Source organism: Pinus tabuliformis, chromosome 4_2 (genome assembly GCF_031772625.1).
Source record: "Pinus tabuliformis cultivar Carrire ecotype Pingquan chromosome 4_2, CPIR1, whole genome shotgun sequence".
Classification (NCBI taxonomy): Eukaryota; Viridiplantae; Streptophyta; class Pinopsida; order Pinales; family Pinaceae; genus Pinus; species Pinus tabuliformis.
In genome coordinates, this window is record NC_142304.1 from 1,019,102,843 (window position 1) to 1,019,120,229 (window position 17,387).

The following is a 17,387-nucleotide window of genomic DNA, read 5'->3' on the forward strand; positions in this document are numbered from 1 at the left end:
TTCCTATATTTAAGTTCTAGTACTGAGAGGACAAAGTAAGTTTATGTTCTTTATTTAATTTGTTTTGTTTCCTATACGAGAGGGACCTGATTCCTATACTGGAATGATCATATTCTCACACTCATAACAAGTTTGTTCCTATATTAGAACCACTTTGTTCCTGTACTAGAATAGATCTACACTGAACAATATCTTATCCCTTAATCTATGAATCAAAAGCCTATGTTGTCAAGCAGGAAATTGAGATTGCAGAAAGAAAAACTTCAACTCGGGTGATAATGAAAGAAATCCCAAATCAAACATAAATTAGAATTCAAGAACATAAATTGCGAAAGTCAAAGGGGATTTTATCAACCTTAGTGCAAACAACAAATTCTTGTGTTTGAATAAAAGATCACCACTTAAAATATTCTTTACTCATAGCCTCTCTAAACATTTATCAATGTGTTGAGTATGTCATGTGTATAAATGACTTAAATCATCAAATAAAAGATTTATCTTATAGTCCTGAATCCGAAAAGTGATAGCCAACAATTCCTGTACTAAAAACTTTAGTTTGCATATATTTATCAAAGAAAGGATTATGGTTTAAACATAATATTTTACATAGGAAGATTAACACCGCTACATAGTTAAAATATATGTGTTTTGATTAAAGTATGATTGTCATAAAGAAATAGATCTTTAAACAAAACTTAAATCATCAAACCTTGCAACCCTGACAATTAGTCCAAAAAAAATTCAAGAGGAATCTTCTCATATACAAGGCATATTGTTTTGTTTTAAGAAAATATAAAAAAATACTTTGACAGAAATAAAAACACACTCAACACATGCAAGCCCTGAGATCTAAGATCACTCAGTGAAAGAAAAATAAACACAAGAGAATTATCAATCCTACACACACACCATTAAAAATAAACCTTCACTCCATTCATCCATGTACCTAATACAAATAACTATAAAAACCAGGGAAAACGAGCTAGGTTGGTTGGGCCCTAGCCAACCAACTCGTTTCCCTCTTAAGGAAACGCTCCACTTATATGAGCAGAGTTACCATTACAAGAAATAATAGGGACGATATATAAAAACTAGCATTAACTCATTTTTATTAAGAAAACACAAAGTATTGCAAGTATACATTACAAAACGATGGATCCCTCCTGCAGTGGGTTGTGGTGATAGAGATCTTAAAAAATACAAGAGTACCAAAGTCTTCCATAGTATCATTAACCTATTCTATTGCAGAATCCTAACTTATACATGTTTTCATTGACTCTCGGTTGTATTGAATAGCTAGCATAAAAAACAGAGCAGCTGGTAGCCAACCTCCATCTTTGGAAACTTTGTAACACCCCAAACCCTATACAGGAAATGAGACAGGTCTTCAACGGCAAGTGCACGTCATTTCCTCTTGATAGCCACATTACACTTAGAGGTAATATTCATCAAATCGGTTGGTTGTCCAAATTTGGTGTAGGAATCGCAAGGAGTACATGAGTATTGGGATCTTGTACAAACCATTTTGACTTCGATTAGTGGCCATTACTTGTCAAGCCACAAGGTAATGTAAATAATGATTTACATGAAAAAAACATAAACCTATTTAACCTTTTTAATCAATGATAAGCTTACATAACAAATATCCAAAAATTCATTAAAAGGAACCAGAAACATATGTGAAAGTCCTAGTTCATGTTGTAGAACAGAGGTTAAAGTAAGATAATTAAGGGTAAGGATAAGGTAAAACAAGACAATTTCAATGACCAACAATCAACATCGTTTCCCAAATATTCTGGAGAATGTTTTCCTATAGAAGTGACATATGTCATTCTTTCCATTCAAAGATTATAAGGTTGCGCTCCTTCCACAAATTCCACCAAGAAAAACCTAGGGCGAGATACTAGGCTCGTAAGACCACTATATTCTTAAACTTATGATCATACCATTGGTCTATCCATGATTTAATATTCATCCTACTAGGCAAGGTACACCTAAAAATTTGTTGGACAAAAGCCCACAAACAACTAGCGTAAGGGAAATTGATTAGGAGATTCTCTATAATTTCTTTCTCTTGGAAGCATAGATCACAATACGATGGGCCCCCAAGGCCCTTTCCTCTAAGATGATCCTAAACTAAAGACCTTTCCCAAGTAATCAACCAAAGAAACATTGAGATCTTAGGCCATCCCAATTCTTTCCACAATGTCCTCTAGATATTAGTCTTCTCATAAGGTTGGAAATCCACTATCAGAGAATACACTTCTTTTAGAGCGAATGTACCTACTTATTGTTACCCCCAGTGGAGAATGTACTTCTTATGGGAGGCTCATATCGCTTTGTTTTCAAGTATTTTTTGAAATTCCTCCCACCTATGCATGTTTTCTGTACAAGCCCAATCTCCCCTATCCTTCCACTACCTCCAGTATGATTTTTCTTATGTAATCTTCCAATAGTCAGCCACCTTAAAATCCCGTTTTGTTTTCATTAAGTGTTTTAGGTCTTGTAACTATTTGTTTCCTTCCAAAGGTGGAAATTGTTTCCCAAAGTCCTCCCAAAAGGATATTTTCATTCCTCTTTTGGCCTCCCAAAAAACATACTTTCATATAAGTTCCTTCCCCTCTTGTGCCCAATTCGAGATACTAGAGCCATTGATATTACACACAAATCGTAAACATTCCTCTGAGTAATCTGAGGCATATACTTTTGAGGCCATATTTGCTTCCAAACTTGTGACCCACCTTGAACCCAAAGCCCCCACAACTTCATAGCATATGGCAAACTTATGAGGTGGGGGTCTCTAAGACCCATCCTGCCCATCTGCTTTGGTGTAACTAGTTTTTTCCAACCAACCAAGGCCCACTTTTGTGTTTTGGAACAACCTCTCCATAAAAAATTACTCCAAATTGTCAGTAATTGTTGACATACTGTACTTGGTATGGGAATTACCGATAATTGGTAATTTGGTATTGCTTGTAAAACAATTTTGGTCAATCCTATTCGACTGGGAAAATTGAGTGTCTGAAAGGCCCAATTGTGGACTTTGCAGCGAGTTATCTCTATGAGGTATTTCCATGTAGTGTCTCTAATGTGGTGTAAGACCAAGGGCATGCCTAAATACTTTGTAAGTAGGTGGCCTCTACTAAAGCCTAGAGCTTGAGTTAGCTTGAGTTGAACAGTCTCTGGATAGTTGAAAAAAAATGTTTGACTTATTTTTATTAATCATTATACCTCATGTTTCCATGAAGAATTGTAAGAGCTTATTTATTTTTTTCACCTCCCTCCATGTAGGTAGCCCAAATAATATGGCATCATCAATAAATTGTTGATGGGAAATTGACATATCAATCTCATATCAATCTCATATAAATGTATATCATAAATGTGTCCCACTTCACATGCTTTACCAAACATACAACCAAAACCTTCCATAACTAGAATTGAATAAAAAATTAACTACAAGAAGTAGAAAATGCTATAAAGTCACAATAATTCAATTTAATAAATGACCAAATCAGTTATTAGGTAAGAGTGGTTAACTCCAGCTCCATCTCAATGGTAGAGGAAAACAATGATAAAAGTAAGTAAGATGTATTGCATATGTATACTATGGCATGTATTTTTAATATTTTCATATTGTCTTTTCTTTAAAGACGAAAATATTAATTTTAGTAAAACGTTCAAATTTTAGCGTTATCCTTTCATATAAGACAAACACCTTTTTATGTATATATATTCAAAATGGTAAATCTCGGAATCCGTCATGCATAGTGATACCCAAAGCCAAAGCCATTAACTTCTGAGAAGAATCCTCTTTTATTATAACCACGCATCATTCACATGTTTCATAAATTATCTGTGAAATAAAATTAATGGTTTAAGCTTAACTTCATTTGTCGGCACCTAACTTATTGGAAGAATCATCTTTTGTTATAACCACGCATCATTCACATGCTTATTAAAACATTCGTGAAATAAAATTAATGGTTTAAGCTTAATTTCATGGGCAGACATTTATTATAACCACGCATCATTCACATGTTTCATAAAACATTCGTGAATTGAAATTAATGGTTTAAGCTTAATTTCATGGGTAGACATTTATGGTAAGTATTTATTTTTAAATTATATATATATATAGATATATATATATATATTAATATATTATAATAGTAAAACCAAGAAAATGTTATATGGTATATAATGTTGTTATTGATGTCAATATTAAAAGGAAATACATAAAATTACATTTCATTAAAATAAAACGCAATATGAGTCCTATGCGTGTTAATGATATATATAGTATGGAGTCTTCCCCAACTTGAACATTGCTTAGTGGAAGGCAGGGCAACCTAAATGCATAAAGAATGGTATACCACCTAGTTATCCCACTAAACAATCATCATTGGCTCTACCTGCTAGTGCCTTATTCTTTATACGACCTAGTTATTGTACTCCACAATCATTTAGTGCCTCGATTTGTCGATCTAGCCTCAACTACCAAAATACTATAAGCTTAGTTCTTTAGAGTATCAATATTATTTCTTGGAACTCTCCTAAGCCAAATTTCTTGAGTAACTCAATATGATTTATATTACAGAATTCTCTACCAAAATACCTAAATGAGTCGATCTAACCTCAACTACCAAAATACTATATATATCTAGATTAGATGGCTTAGTTCTCTAGAGCATCAATATTATTTCTTGGAACTCCGCCCCAAGCCAACTTTCTTGAGTAACTCAATATTATTTATATTACAGAATTCTCGTAAATAAATCAATGTCTTTGGGTTTTCTCCATCAAATAATGGGTTAGAGACTTTTTCATTATTTGACCACTCTTTTCTCGACATATGTTTTATTTAAATTATTATTGTTGTTAATTATAAAATTATATATATATAAACCAAATGTAATAGTAATAAAAATTCGCTTTTTCTTTATTATTGAGATTTTTAATATTTAAATAAAATTTGTTATAATATTATGATTTATTAATATTATATGCTCAAAAAAATATAACTCATTTTATAATATATTTTTAAAATTAATCAATTTAATTAAAAAACAAATAAAATATAACTAATTTCAAACATATTATTTATATATAATAATATTCTCTAATATTTTAAAAAAATTAAATCTCTACCATCTACATATCCACATAATAATTACTAATTAAATTAAAATTTTCAATTCTAAAATAAATATAAAAACTATATTATATTAAATATTAATTACAATATCCCTAAAGCATATCAGAGACAAACGAAAAGGCACAATATAGCCATCCCATCAGCTAACCATACCTTCAGTTCATTAGCACAACGCACCCTCGGAATATACCACCCGACCATTAATTCCTCTAGATTTCAGTTAATTTCGGGCCTACAAGGGATGTAAGCAAAGCTTTGGGAATTATGACGAATAGTACGAGAAATGAATTGGGTGATAATTCCTAATTGGATGTAAACAGATTGCACTCCATCAGGAGTTATGACCCAACGCACAATGAATTATAATGGATCCCTCCAAGTGGATTGATTGTGGCTTATTGTTAATTATTTATATTGATTGTGGCTTATTAATTTGGTATTTCGAGAAATTCATTATGTAGGCTATATATTGGAATTATTTGGATTTTATTTTTTGAATAGATTTGAATTTTGGAATTCTCAATTTTTCAAAACACATATTATTTTGATCGCTGAGCCCTAAAACAAGTAAATTATAAATCTATTTTAAATTATTACTATCATTAATTATAAAAATAATTCTTATATAAGTTAAATATATTTGGATTTAAAAAACATATAAGTAGATTATTAACCATGGATATTCAACCACAATTTACCATGGAAAGTCTTAATATGTAAATAACATTTGTTACAATACCATGTCTTATCAATACCACATCCCAAAAAAACCATAACTCATCTCATATGACACTTGTTCATATAGATTTTTCTTTTTTAATTTATTAATTTAATCAAAAAGGAAAATATGGCATAACTACACTAGATATAAATCTCAACCATTGATTTGTGAATACTATTAAATATATTCTATAGTAGTTAAATCTCTCTCATTCACCTAATAATTATTGATAAATAACATAGCTATATAAATTAAATGGTTGGTAAATGCCAATAGGTGTCAATCCATCATACTAAAAATCAAAATACTACATAATTCATCACACTAGGTTGCTAAAACTAAAATAAACTAAATTATAATTTGTATTACTATTATTATTTATTATTATTAAAATATTTAATATGTAAGTTAAACATATATACATTTGAAAAAGCATGGAACATGATTCTTATCTATTGAGATTTATTCTAGTATGGATATTTTTAGTCTATAAATAGATTTTGTTACAATACTATTTTCCAATAACAAGGCTTGTAACACCACATGCTAAAAATATCGTAACTCACTTGGTATTACACTTGTTCATATGCCATTTTTTTTATTAATTGATTTAATTAAAAGGAAAAAAAGCTCATAACTATGAAAATAAATCTCAACCTTTAATTTATATATACTTCCAAGAATATTCTAGAATATTCAATGGAAGTTATATCCCTATCATACACCTAATAATTTTGATAATTGAATTAAAATTCTAGAAACTCGATTCCAAATTATACATAATTATAGATGCAATTAAATTAAAATTCTAAACAACCTATATCAACATAAACATAAACATATTTATTAGTGAAATAATATAATAATTCAACTTCCCTATCAATTTTATTGATGATGATCATCATCATGGTTAACGTCCACTAAGACCAAACTTTTGTCAGACCTAAAGAAATGAATTATTTAGTTTGATTTAAGATTTTATTCCTATGCTCAAAAAGCTTGGAGAGAAGCCTCCCGAGCTCACTATAATTTTGACATAGTGAAAGGCTAGGAAGGTTAGTATTGCAACAATGATTATGAAAATGAGATCTAATGTGGCGTATGTGGGGCACTCAAAGAGGAAGTGATTTTCATCCTCGATGTTCATATTCTCACAAAGATGGCAGATCCTTTCCATCCATGGTGTTTTAGGAACTACCCAATGACCTGTTTCACTATGGAGCTCATGAGAGTTCGTTCTAATATTGGATATATTAATTTTCTTCTTTGAGATAGTTAAAAAGAAGATATACTTTTGATCTTCTAGGGTGAGGTTGATGACCTCCTTATAATATCTTAATTTTCTTTTAGCTGCTAAATCTTTCTCACACCACATTTTTTATTTGAACTTAGAAGTAACAATATTTTTAATGTTCTTAATGTTTTGCAATGAAACATTCTAGTCGATCTCCCAAAGGTTTAACTAGGCCCTCGTGCATTTATACCAACCTCATTTGAGCCTTAGGTGGTTTTGGCTGGAATTTAAAGCTAGCTTAGGAAGTCTATGGTCTCCTATATTGTTGAGTTTGTGCTTGTACAACAGAAGCTAGTCATAGCTAGGCTCTAGATAGGGGAAAGACCCACTTCTATAAGAAAAATCACATAGGGTGTATTTCATTTAATTTTGTGGTTATAACAAAGTCTTTACCATAAAAACTAAATTAAATCCATTATAATTGGAATATACAAAACAAAATTTCAAAGGAAACAATTTCTATGAAATGTAAAAATTTTATTTAAAATAAAGTTAGTTATGATCTCAACTTAATAGAAGAGAAAACTTAAATGTAAATATGGATATTTAAAAGTATATTTTTTATTATGGTTAATACATAGACATCTCTATATATGGGTTATAACCATTTTTTTTTTGTAAGCATCAGATTTATAACTATCATTTATTTTTATATTTGATGTAGATATTTGGTTTAGATTTGTTACATGTAGAAAGTTGGATTTGATATAGAGAGAAAGGGAAATAGGAATAAATTGAGAAGGGACTTGTTTAGATTCAATATTTATAAGTATATTTACACTTATATTTATGTTTGTTTTGGAATGGGACTTCTATAATTTTAAGTTAATTATTAGATGGACGGTAGGTATTTAACCTCCATAAAATATTGTAGAATATTTTTAGTAATAGTTATACATTAAAGGTTGTAATTTATTTTAAAAGTATTTATTCTTTTTCTACTTTTAAAATTTAATTAATAGATTGGTTGATTAATTTTGTTGGTTTATTTCATAATTAGTAATAATAATAATAATAATAATAATTTAAAACAAAGTTATAATTAATTTTTATGATTTCTTTTTTCATTTAATAATATACATTGTATTATAAGATAAATGTTTCGATGTCTATATAAGTTTATTAATCATTTGATTATAATTGTGCTACTTTTATTTCATATAAATATATAGTTAAGTCTATATAAGTTTATTAATCATTTGATTATAATTGTGCTACTTTTATTTCATATAAATATATAGTTAACCAATAATATTACTGTATACTATAAATATGTGATAACATAAATTTACCACATGAAAACATTTCCATTATAAATAGTTGTAATATGAATTAACAGTTTTAAAAATATATCATAAAATATAAAATAAGTCAATTTTAATATTTCGATTTTTTTTTTTTACTTTTATCATTCATATATATAAGAAAAAATATACTTTTTTTTTTCCCCTGGGAAAATCAGTAACTTTCATTAATATTTTGAAAATTACATAAGCAGATGCCGCAGCATTACTGTCATAGTTCAATACAATATTCACCTTTTCAGGTCGTTTTCTGAGTCATAACAAAAAGTTCTAGTTACATCCATGATCTGTGCTTTACAGCCTATTTGCTATTACAAAAAAATTCTGTTCATATATATCAGCAGTTCATATTGTTCTCTGTTCACTATTTAGCTGTTGGGACTGTTGTCCCGCTGCATCCTCTGATCTATATATGGCCGGTGGTAAAACTGATGTTCCTCCGACCCATTCTGCTCCACTATTTGTCCATTGCCTCGGGGAAGTGACGAGGCCTCTTTGGATAGTTTGTCAGCCTCGCTATTGTGTTCTCTGTAAATATGCACACATGAAAAATGTTCAAAAGCTGCTTTGAGAGTAAGTGTATTTTGAAATAAATTGCTGAGCATGTGTACATGGCAATTTGTCACATTATTAATCCAATTTACAACCACCATTGAGTCCCCGAATATGTTGAGCTGTGTAAAATGATGAGATAAAGCAAAATGAAGTAGATTATATAATGCAGAGAGCTCGGCAAAATTGTTCGATCCAATACCAAAACCTAATTTTGCTAGATATCTATGATTTCCGTTAATGTGCAAGACAAAACCACCGCCACACCCTGTTTGATTTGATGCACCATCGAAAAAAGCCCAAGGGATTGTTCTGTCAATCTCAGGCATTGGCTGAATAACACGGGTTCTGGTTGGGGTCGGTTCTGGGAGTTCCTGGTATGCAGCTATGACTGCTATTTCAATGAGGCTTCCCGAGAAAGGTTTATCATCGAAGATGGCTCTGTTTCGAGCAAGCCATGCATACCATATGGCCACAGGGGGGAGGTTTAATAGTTTGGAATCCGGGTGGCAACGGGCCCATGAGCACCAAGCCTCCAGTAGGTCAGCGCCGCGCCAATCGCCCGTAATTCCCAACTGTTGACAGATATTCCTCCAAATGCTTTGAAAAGACGGGCAAAACAAGAATATGTGGTCTGAACTTTCAGATGCATTTTTGCAGAATATGCACCATGAGGGTCCCTGGATGGCTCTGCGGGTTAACTGTTCACCGGTAGGAACTATACCATGAAGCGCACACCAGAAAAAGAGCTTAGATCGAGGAGTGGCCCTTAACTTCCAAATGGAGTGCCACCAAGGGTGGACCTGTTCCGGAGATCTGTGAGCAATGAGGGTACAGTATCCTTGTTTAGGGACATATGTACCATGGTCGGCCGGGCACCAGATCAATTCATCAGGTCCTTGCTTAATAAGAATATGGGATTCAGATAGTGCCATGATGTATTGGTCCCATTCCTGGTGCCATTGGATAGGTAGCTCCAAAGAGTGGGCGGTTCTCCATGCCTGTGAAAAAATATCAGAATGTAGTGGATCAGCAATCTGTGCAAAATGTAGTATCCCCCGGCCATATAAATAATCTATAATCTCCTGGTTTAAAATATGTCTGCCTCCACTGTTGCTCCAAGGGTCCAGACCAATCCTGCTTGTCATGCCATCATTGATTCGCCATGCCAAGTTATCCCTAATGAGAGGGAGGGAGTCAATCAAGGCCTTCCAAACAGATGAGCCCCCCTTCGAAGACCAGGAAGGAAGGCGTGCCCAGTCCATCATATTATGAGGCCAGATGTATTTGTGGTATGTGACATGAGTCCATAGGTTTTGACTAGTGAGCAAGGTCCATCCCATCTTGGCAGCAAGTGCTTTAGCGAATACAGGGAGCTCCTTGAGGCCCCATCCACCCCATTTCTTAGGTAATGATATTTTCTTCCAGCTGATCCAAGCAAATGTACGTTTCTCCTGATTCCCATTCCAAAGAAAACGGTTACATAGCTGCTGTATCCTCCCCAGGATAGTCCTAGGAATCCATGCTAGTGCCATCCAGAAGACTGGGGTAGCTTCTAGCACTGATTTAATGAGCACCAGTCTGCCAGCCCTAGATAGATATCTGTGGCTCCAACCCAGTAGCCTCTTTTCAAGTTTGGCAATCAACCAGGCCCAATCAGCAATCCTTTGGCATGTGGGTTTCAGATTGAAACCGAGGTATTTTAGGCCTCTATCCAAAGAGTATACCAAGAAGGGAAAGGCCTGAAGTGCAATCCTGGTCTCTTGGACCGTGGTGCGAGCACAAGTGATGGTGGATTTCAATTGGTTAGGCATCATACCTGTGGCCGCAGTAAATCTTTGCAAGATTTTCAAGAAGTTCCGGGAGTCTCTGACACTTCCATCAAGCAGAATAAGAACATCATCTACAAATAGTAGATGAGTAAGATAGCACAAATCTGATATCCCAAGCCCACCAATATCCCCATTCCTCTTTGCAGCTTCCATGAGACGACTGAGTCCTTCCATAACTAAGAGAAATAGTAGAGGTGATAGAGGGCATCCCTGTCGCAGTCCTCTCTCAGAGTGAAAAAAAGAGGATGCCGAGCCATTGATGAGAACACTGAACGTGGGAGAAGTGATACAAGCCATTATCCATGTAATATAGGAGTGTGGAAACCCCAAATGGATCAGGATCATCTTAAGATAGAGCCAACTGACCCGATCGAAAGCTTTGGAGAGGTCAATTTTGAGAAGGATGGCTTTCAGATTTTTGGACCATATGGAATGAAGTGCCTCTTGGGCGAGACCTATGGCCTCATGTATCTGACGAGAGTCCAAGAACGCAAATTGCTGGGGAGCAATAGCCCTGGAGAGGATAGGTCTGAGTCGATTTGCAATGGTCTTGGAGATGATTTTATACAAGCAGTTGCAAAGCGATATGGGTCGGTAATCATCAAAGGATGCAGGGGAATCAGATTAGGGGATGAGGGCGATGAATGTGGAATTAATAGCATGATAAATAGATCCAGATGTACGACTCTCCTCCACCACCCTTAGCAGATCCTGTCCCAGCACCTCAAAGAAAGCAAGATAGAATTCAATAGTCCATCCATCTGGCCCAGGGCTTTTGTCTTTCTTGAACCACTTCATAACCCCTTCAAGTTCATCAGCTGTTACCGGCCCAGTGAGATCCGCCACATCATCATCCTCCACAAATCTAGGGAAGTGGTTAGCTACATGTATGATGTCCAGGAGTCCGACATCCCTTGGACTCTTGTATAAATTCCTGAAGTGGGTGGTGCCGAGGTGTGCAAGCTTATGAAAGTTGTCTGCAAACTCACCATTAGGGAAGGGAAGTTTCCATATAGTATTAGACACCTTCCTGCTCTTGGCATAGCTATGGAAAAACTTTGTGTTATCATCCCCCGCTTGAATCCATAGAGCTCTGCTTCTCAGCCGGATAGACTCCTCCCTCTCTTTGAGTATCCTGGCTTTTTGTCCTTCCAGGTTAATAAGTCTACTCTTTTCAGCCAATGAGGTGAAACCCAAACCCCGATCATCTGTAAGGTTACAGATCTCGGCTTCTATTTGGGTAAGCTGCAAATTTTCCCTTTCAAGCTTTTCCTTGGCCCACAGGATGGAGAGATGCTTTAGCTCTGTAAGATTTCTGCAGAAACTCCTAGCAAAAGATTCATTATCATTGATATACGAGGGATCCTTCAGCCAGGTATGATTGAATTTGAAAGGAGCTTTGGGCTTCTTAGAAGGCCCCTGAATCTCAAGATAAATGGGGTTATGGTCCGATTGCCCCCCCGATCCAACCCATTGACGATACAAAGGGACACGCTGGATGAGAGACCCTTTAAGAAGGAATCTGTCAAGTCTACGAGCCAGAGCAGCTTCCCCTATTCTTCTATTCCTCCAGGTGGGGAGGGGACGCTGCATAGGGACATCTATATAGTTTGACTGCTCAAGTAGGTTGAACATGAAATCAGTGATGGGGTCGATATGGCCATCCGAACCCCATGATTCCCTGAAGCCTAACGAGAAATTTAGGTCACCTCCCAATATGATATGATCTTCGCTCAACATGGGGAGATGAAGAAGGTTCTGCCAGAAAGCTTCTCGCTGGGAACACGGAGCATATATATTGACAATTCTAAGGTCCAAGCCAAGGTCGGCCGAGAAGATGTCCAGTCCAATAAAGCCAACCCCCCCCCAGCTAGCAGATACATTAATGGTACGGGGGTTTATGCCAATGGCTATGCCCCCAGATCGACCAATGGCATCATTAGCAGAGATAATCCATCCAGGGATCAGAGACGACAGAATAAGAGAACATTGATCAGCAGAACAGAGCGTTTCTTGAAGCATGATAATGTCACAGGGCTCTGATTCGATGAGCCTCTTCAAGGCTAGTTTCTTGGAGGAACTAGCCAATCCTCTACAATTAAATGAGAGGCACTTCATGGGGGAACACCTCTCGGGGTGTGCCCTGCTCTAAGGACCCCATCGATGGTCGATTGTCTGCCGGAGACTACCTCGGCCCCAGCAATCTTAATGGCTTTAGATAGGTGAGATTTCCTCCCCCTGGTACACGTCCCCCCCCCTTCAGAATCAACAATGCCCAACCCGGATAACTTAATAGGGGGATCCTTAGCAGATTGCCGAGGACGAAGGAAGTATGGGTGCGGAGGGGAGGAAGGAGACGGGGTAGGGCAATCCGAGAGGGGATGAGTGGTGGTGATAGGATCCACAGAGGTAGAGGGAGCAGAACTGAGGGGGCATTGAATCATTGATACAGGAGATGAGGGTTCAATCACATCAATCGATGAAAGAACATGAGAAACAGGGATCTCGGATGACATACCCGCTTCAGCCGCCGAACGAGCACGAGTGATAGGAGGCGATGTACGCTCGATGCCGGAAGCTTCCATGGAAGCTGAAGCCACGGGGGAGGGGCCAGCAGAAGGAGGCCTCGAAGGATTTGGTGAAGCCATCCTGGAAGAGGTCGGGGTGTGCCTCGGAGTATCGTCCGCTTTCTTGTTGAGGGGGCAGTCTTTGGCAAGATGTCCAACCTTATGACATCTTCTGCAGCGAAAGGGGACTCCTTCGTAGTCCAAGAGCTGTACCCTGATGCATCTGCCCCATTGCAGCGTAACTTGCTCCTCAAGGCCTTCTCGGGTATCCAGGTGAACCAAAATCCGAGCCAGTGATCGGCTTCCAGATTCCACAAATGTGCGATCATAGTCTAAATAAGTCCCGAGAGCATTGCCGACCTGGATAAACACTTCTTCAGCCCAGAAGGGAAGGGGGAGACCCGGAAGTCGAACCCAAATCGGCCCCGCACCAAGCTGTTCCTTTTCTGGTCTAAGAAAAAATATACTATTATTATATAGAAGTCTAATTTATTAAGAATTTAGTATCTAATATATCACTAATATTGCATTGAAAAATTATCAAATATTAAGATTAAACAATTTGGCCGTTTCAAAGCGACAATTCACCATTCCAATTTAAAGAAGTAATTTTCAATTGAATTAAAATATATCAACATAATATCTATATAAATATGATGTTATATTTAAATAATAGAATTAAAAAAATATGAATGGACAAATAAATGAAAGAGGGGAATGGCATGTAAAAATAAGTAGAGGAAGCGGAAGATGCTATACAGTATCAATGAATCAATTTAATAATTTACCACAACGGTCCAAGACCAATAAACGCTTCATCGCAATTGCAAAACAATCATAAACGGAATGAAGACATCATGAGAATTGTACATATATGGTATGTAATGTAATTTTAAGTTTATAGTTTTAATATTTTTGTGTTGTCTTTTTCTTTGGAGACAATTTTGACTTTAATATTTTTATAGAAAGGAAAAACAATGGTTCAAAATTCATTATTATCCTTTTATAAGTGGCAACGACCTTGTCAATATCATAATATATACATTTAAAAATGGTAAATCTCTGAATCCGTCAGATATAGAGATAAACAAAGCCATTAACTACTTTTAATATTTGTTTTGTATACAAGGAAAAAACAAAGTATAAAATATCCTTTCGTACCTCATTAATAAATATAGCATAATATATACATTTCAAAATGGTAAATCTCTGGATCCTTGATATATATAGTGATACTCAAAGGCTTGAAGTACTCAGAGGAATCCTCTTTTATAATAACTATACATCATCTAATCGTTTCTCTGACGCACACGATGAATAAAACATTTATGAAATAAATTTCATTGTTTATGCTTAATTTTCTTCGTAAACATTTATGTAAGTATTTTTCTTCAATAGTTTCAAATTATGGAATGTAGTTATTACGGTTAGAGTCTTCCTTTCCATCTTCACCTTGTTGATGAAAAATAACATCTCTGCTTGCAAAAATTTTATGAGTCACAAGATTATATAACTTGTATCCCTTATACTCTGTGCCATATCCAACAAATATACATTTCAAGGCTTTGGGGTCTAACTTCTTTCTATCTGCTTTTGGTATATGAGCATAAGCTTTAGATCCAAATATTCTTAAATGACTAACTGCTGGTTTGAGTCCAAACAATGCTTCAAAGGGGGTTTTGAAGCCTAGACATTTAGTAGGACTCCTATTCTTTAAATAAACCGCAGTATTAATGGCTTCTGCCCAAAGACCATTCGATAGACCTTTAGCTTGAAGCATACTTCTCACGCACTCCACAAGAGTTCTGTTCTTGCGTTCTGCTACTCCATTCTGCTGTGGAGTGTGTGGCACTGTGAATTGCTGCATAATCCCATGCTGCTTGCAGAAGTTCATGAACTCTCCTAACCTGTATTCTCCCCCTTGGTCCGAGCAAAGAATCTTTATCCTCTTTCCTGTTTGGTTCTCTATCATAGATTTGAACTCTTTAAAGTACCGAAAGGCTTGACTCTTTTTACTTAAAAGATACACCCATGAAAACCTAGTGCAATCATCTGTAAACAACAAAAACTAATATGCACCTCCTAAGGGCCTAGTTTGCATAGGTCCACAAATATCTGTATGCACTAGTTCTAGAATGTCTCTTTCTTTTCTGTTGACACGCAAAGGGAATTCTTCTCTATGCATTTTCCCTAATGCACATCCATCACATTCCAGCTTGGCATTATGAAAAATAGGGAGTCCATCGACAATACCTTTCTTCTGAAGTAAGATGAAGTCTTGCAAATTGAGATATCCAAATCTCTAATGCCAGAGATTTTCGACTGTTGATCCAGCTGCAACCATTGCTTGTCGTGGCATACTCTTTGCATCTAATCTGTACAAATTCCCCAAGCGCACTCTTGTTGCAACTATTTCCATCTGGCTATCCTTAATGACACAACCATTCTTAAAGAATTGCACCTGCATGTCCTGGTCTGTAATCATTGAGACAGAGATCAAGTTTTTCTTAATTCCTGGAACATATAATACATTTTTAAGATGTTTAATGTCCCCACTAGGTAGCTTCACAGGAATATCTCCATATCCTTTGATCTCATACCCACTGTCATCTCCTAAATAAATTTTTGATCCACATGCAGATTCTTCAAGAAATTCAAAACAGCCCTTCTTACCGGTCATATGTGAGGATGCGCCAGAGTCGACATACCATATGTCGTCCTCATCTTCCTTTGATGCTGAAAGAGCACAATCGACTGTGAATAGTCAAAGATCATGGCTGTGGTCCTCCTCTTCTCCAACAAAACAGCCCTGATGTTTCCTCTGTTTGCTTCTTCTTTCATCCGCCTGCCGCTTATAACATTCTTTAATATGATGACCAGGTTTCCCACAATAAAAACATCTCTTAACATAATTATCAGTCATACCTCTGAATGATCTCTTTTGAAAAGAGTTGGCTCCTTTCTGCTGCTGCTGCTGCGGTAGCTGGTGTTGGTGTTGGTCCTGGTGCTGCTTTCCTCTATACTGTCGCCTCTTCGCCATCAGAGTAAGGTCATTGCTATGAGTTTTCAGATTCTGTCTTCGCTCCTCCTCCTGGAGCAGAATCAGTGTCATCTCATCAAATGAAGGGGCTTTCTCCCTCGCTGACAGTCCTTTGATGAACGTCTGGTATTCATCAGTAATTTTGTTCAATGTAAGCGTGACTAGATCTGAGTCGGACACCTTTTCTCCAATAGCTCCCAATTTGTCACTCAGATCCTTGACTCTAGCCATGAATCCAGCAACAGACTCATTCTCGTCCATCTTCAATGCAAACAGTTTTCCCTTGAGTGCCAGAACACGATTTGTATTCTGAGTCTCGTACAAGTTCTTGATCGTTGTCCATATGTCAGCGGCCAACTTAGAATCTCTGATATGTGGGATAATGTTGTCCTTAACGGACATCTTCAGTATAACTTTTGTTTTCGTTTCTCTTTTATCCCAATCTTGTTCTTGGGTCGCTGTTCCAGATCTTTTCTCATTTCCCTCAACGATCGACCATGCATTTACGCTCTCCAGCAAAGTTTGCATTTTGAATTTCCAGTTGGAGAAGTTCGATCCATCGAGTTTTCCAGACTCATGGAGATATGATTCTATACTGTTATTCATTTTCGCCTAACTGAACACTCCAATCGGCCACCACCGGGCAAAGTCCGATCTGCTACCACCGAACAGATCAGGAACTTCACTGTGCCACCACCGGGCAAGTCCAATTTGCTACCACCGAACAGATCAGGGACTTCACTGTGCCACCACCGGGAAAAACCGATCTTCTACCTCTGAACAGATCAACAAACAAGCTCCAACACGCCACCACCGGGCAAAGGCGATCTGCTTCCACCAAACAAATCGAGGAGCTGCACTGCACCACCACCGGGCAAAAAAAACCGATCTGCTTCCACCGAGCAGAGCACAGAGCTCT

General features: G+C 36.3%; 1 protein-coding gene across 1 annotated transcript; it reads right to left on the minus strand.

Moving 5' to 3' along the window:
* Positions 1–8,645: 8,645 nt before the first annotated feature.
* On the minus strand, positions 8,646–16,729 carry LOC149173082 (uncharacterized). Its single transcript, XM_089426568.1, has 3 exons — positions 16,452–16,729; positions 13,380–13,879; positions 8,646–9,005 (listed from the first exon to the last, which is right to left on the minus strand). The coding sequence occupies exons 1-3, from the start codon at positions 16,727–16,729 to the stop codon at positions 8,935–8,937; spliced, it is 849 nt and encodes a 282-aa protein (XP_089282694.1). The 3' UTR covers positions 8,646–8,934.
* Positions 16,730–17,387: the final 658 nt, after the last annotated feature.

What these genes read in the sequence shown, in the direction of transcription:
- LOC149173082 (XM_089426568.1), bottom strand. Translation starts at nt 16,729, where the DNA reads ATGGACGAGAATGAGTCTGTTGCTGGATTCATGGCTAGAGTCAAGGAT. An exon ending in CTGATGGCGAAGAGGCGACA is followed by an intron (nt 13,880 to 16,451) that starts GTATAGAGGAAA and finishes ATTTTTTCTTAG; the next exon opens with ACCAGAAAAGGAACAGCTTG. An exon ending in TCGTTCGGCGGCTGAAGCGG is followed by an intron (nt 9,006 to 13,379) that starts GTATGTCATCCG and finishes GCATATTTACAG; the next exon opens with AGAACACAATAGCGAGGCTG.